At 33.9% G+C, this 2,275-nt stretch overlaps 1 protein-coding gene across 1 annotated transcript; it reads right to left on the bottom strand.

The window, feature by feature from the left end:
- Positions 1-889: 889 nt before the first annotated feature.
- Positions 890-1,318, bottom strand: LOC133336798 (uncharacterized). The gene has a single exon (XM_061545077.1). The coding sequence runs from the start codon at positions 1,214-1,216 to the stop codon at positions 896-898; it is 321 nt and encodes a 106-aa protein (XP_061401061.1). The 5' UTR covers positions 1,217-1,318; the 3' UTR covers positions 890-895.
- Positions 1,319-2,275: the final 957 nt, after the last annotated feature.

Below are 2,275 nucleotides of genomic sequence, written 5' to 3'. Positions count from 1 at the left end.
ATTTTTTAAAGAATATTTTTTCAAGGGCCAATATAAGGCGTTGATTTTTTAAGGAATATTTTTTCAAGGCCCAATATTAGGCGTGGATTTTTTAAAGAATATTTTTTCAAAGGCCAATATTAGGCGTGGATTTTTTAAAGAATATTTTTTCAAGGGCCAATATTAGGTGTGGATTTTTTAAAGAATATTTTTTCAAGGGCCAATATTTGGTGTGGATTTTTTAAAGAATATTTTTTCAAGGGCCAATATTTGGTGTGGATTTTTTAAAGAATATTTTTTCAAGGGCCATTAGAGGCGTGGCCGAGCCCAATAAAAATTCCTTTATTAAAGCTTGCTTAAGCATTTTTTATTGCTATTAAATATAATATATATATTATGTATATATAAGTTCACGCTTGCATTATCTTAAGTTGGTATCATCTAATCTAAACTTCGTTGGCAAATGAACTAACGTACACGGATCACAGAAAGTTTGATAAAGTTTTCAAAAATATGGACACCCATAATGATACCCAAAGATGGAGATGTCATGTATGGAGTGTTTCCTTGTTGTTTTAAATTATCTCATAAAATTTCAACTGAAACTTGAGATGTTGTTTAGTTCCAGTAACATTTTATGAAAATAATTCCTCTTATGTTTTGGAAAACCATTTCAAGTGACCATATTTTGAAAACTAAACCCCACCCGTAAACAATGTAAACGTCATTCATTATTTCTTAGCCAAGAAGTTATTTTAATACGAAGGAGTGTTTTAATTGCTATTTTTCGTAAATAACATGCTCCTGTCTTATATTGTAAGTTATATAATTAAGTTTTGAGTAAATAATTTTGGAAAATGGTAGCTTTTGTAAATATATATATATATATATTTTTTTTTTGGTTCTATAATTTTATTTAGGCTTGTTTCGACAATTGTTCTTGACGTTTCTTAATATAGGATTTGACTTTCTGGCCGACTTCACTGTCCATAAGACACTTGTGAACATCATAAACGTAGACATCATTTGCCTTATCACCCTTGGGGTATTTGGCAATGCAGTCATCGGCCAATTTCTGGACATCAGATTCTTGCATATCCATTTTGAATTGTTTAGCAATGCGGTCCGAATGCCAGCCTTGGTGGGTGCAGAAGATGTCCATTTTCACGGAGGTGCACATCAAGTATTTGCGTACGGCTTCTTCGTTGGGGAAGTCGAAGGTTTTCATGTGATTCATTTGTTCCTCGGTCAAGGGAACTTCTTCCAAGCAGGCGGCGCGGATGCTTTTGATTTCATCAGCGGTCTTGGGTTGCCATTCGTCAGCGGAGACCTAAGAATATAAAAGAAGAACAAAGATTTTCTAAGTATTAGAGGCCTGGATTTTGTTAAAATATTTACTTCCACGTGCTATTTGAACCCGAGGCGTGGTTTTTTTAAAATATATTTTTCAAGGGGTACAAGAGTCGTGGACTTTTTAAAATATATTTTTCAAGGGCTATAAGAGTCGTGGCGTTTTTAAAAAATATATTTCAATGGCCAAACGAGTTTTGGTCTTTTTAAAAAACATTTTTCAATTGCTACAAGAGGGGCTACAAGAGTCGTGGACTTGAGAAAATATTTTTCAAGAAGTACAAGAGTCGTGGACTTTTTAAAAAATATTTTTTCAATGACCATTAAAGTCGTCGCTAAATTAAAACCAGTGAGCGGAGGGGCCGATCATACGATACCCTACACAACTACTACGGAACTATAACTTTCTGCGGATTTTTATTCCGTGCCTGTGCAATATTTCGTGGTACTTCCACCCTCTTGCCCTATTAGAGGTCAACAGCACCTCTTTCTTTTCCGAATATTACTAATATTCAGTACAGTCCTTCTAATTACATGTCCATATTCTCTTCGCCGTGGGTTGTGTTGTGATGTTTGGCTTATAATTGTGGCCTATAGATCGACTTAAAATAATAAATATGGAGCGGAAAATATTTGAAATATAGGTATCCGACGAGTATTTCAAGGCAATCCATGCGAAAAAATAAAAAAAGCAAAGAGTGGTCTATTTATAGAATTTGTATAAAGTCCCTTCTATTTAAAGATGACCTAAAAAGTAATTTATCCTCTCTTGGGACCTGTCAGAGGGACCTCTATATATAAAACCTTTGAAAGATCTTCCATCTATGACATACCTATAGAATCACTTTAGTCGATTTTCGATATACAAAAGGTCTTTAATATATAGAAGATCTAATACATCGCCAAGGTCTATATACGAGTTTTACCCGTTGATAGATCTTCCATC

Source organism: Musca vetustissima, unplaced genomic scaffold, assembly GCF_032173495.1.
Source record: "Musca vetustissima isolate MV318-11 ecotype Yass unplaced genomic scaffold, APGP_CSIRO_Mvet_v1 utg221223, whole genome shotgun sequence".
Lineage (NCBI taxonomy): Eukaryota > Metazoa > Arthropoda > Insecta > Diptera > Muscidae > Musca > Musca vetustissima.
The sequence above is the reverse complement of the archived record's forward strand: the minus strand, read 5'-3'. Positions and strand labels throughout refer to the sequence as shown.

What these genes read in the sequence shown, in the direction of transcription:
- LOC133336798 (XM_061545077.1), bottom strand. Translation starts at nt 1,216, where the DNA reads ATGAATCACATGAAAACCTTCGACTTCCCCAACGAAGAAGCCGTACGC.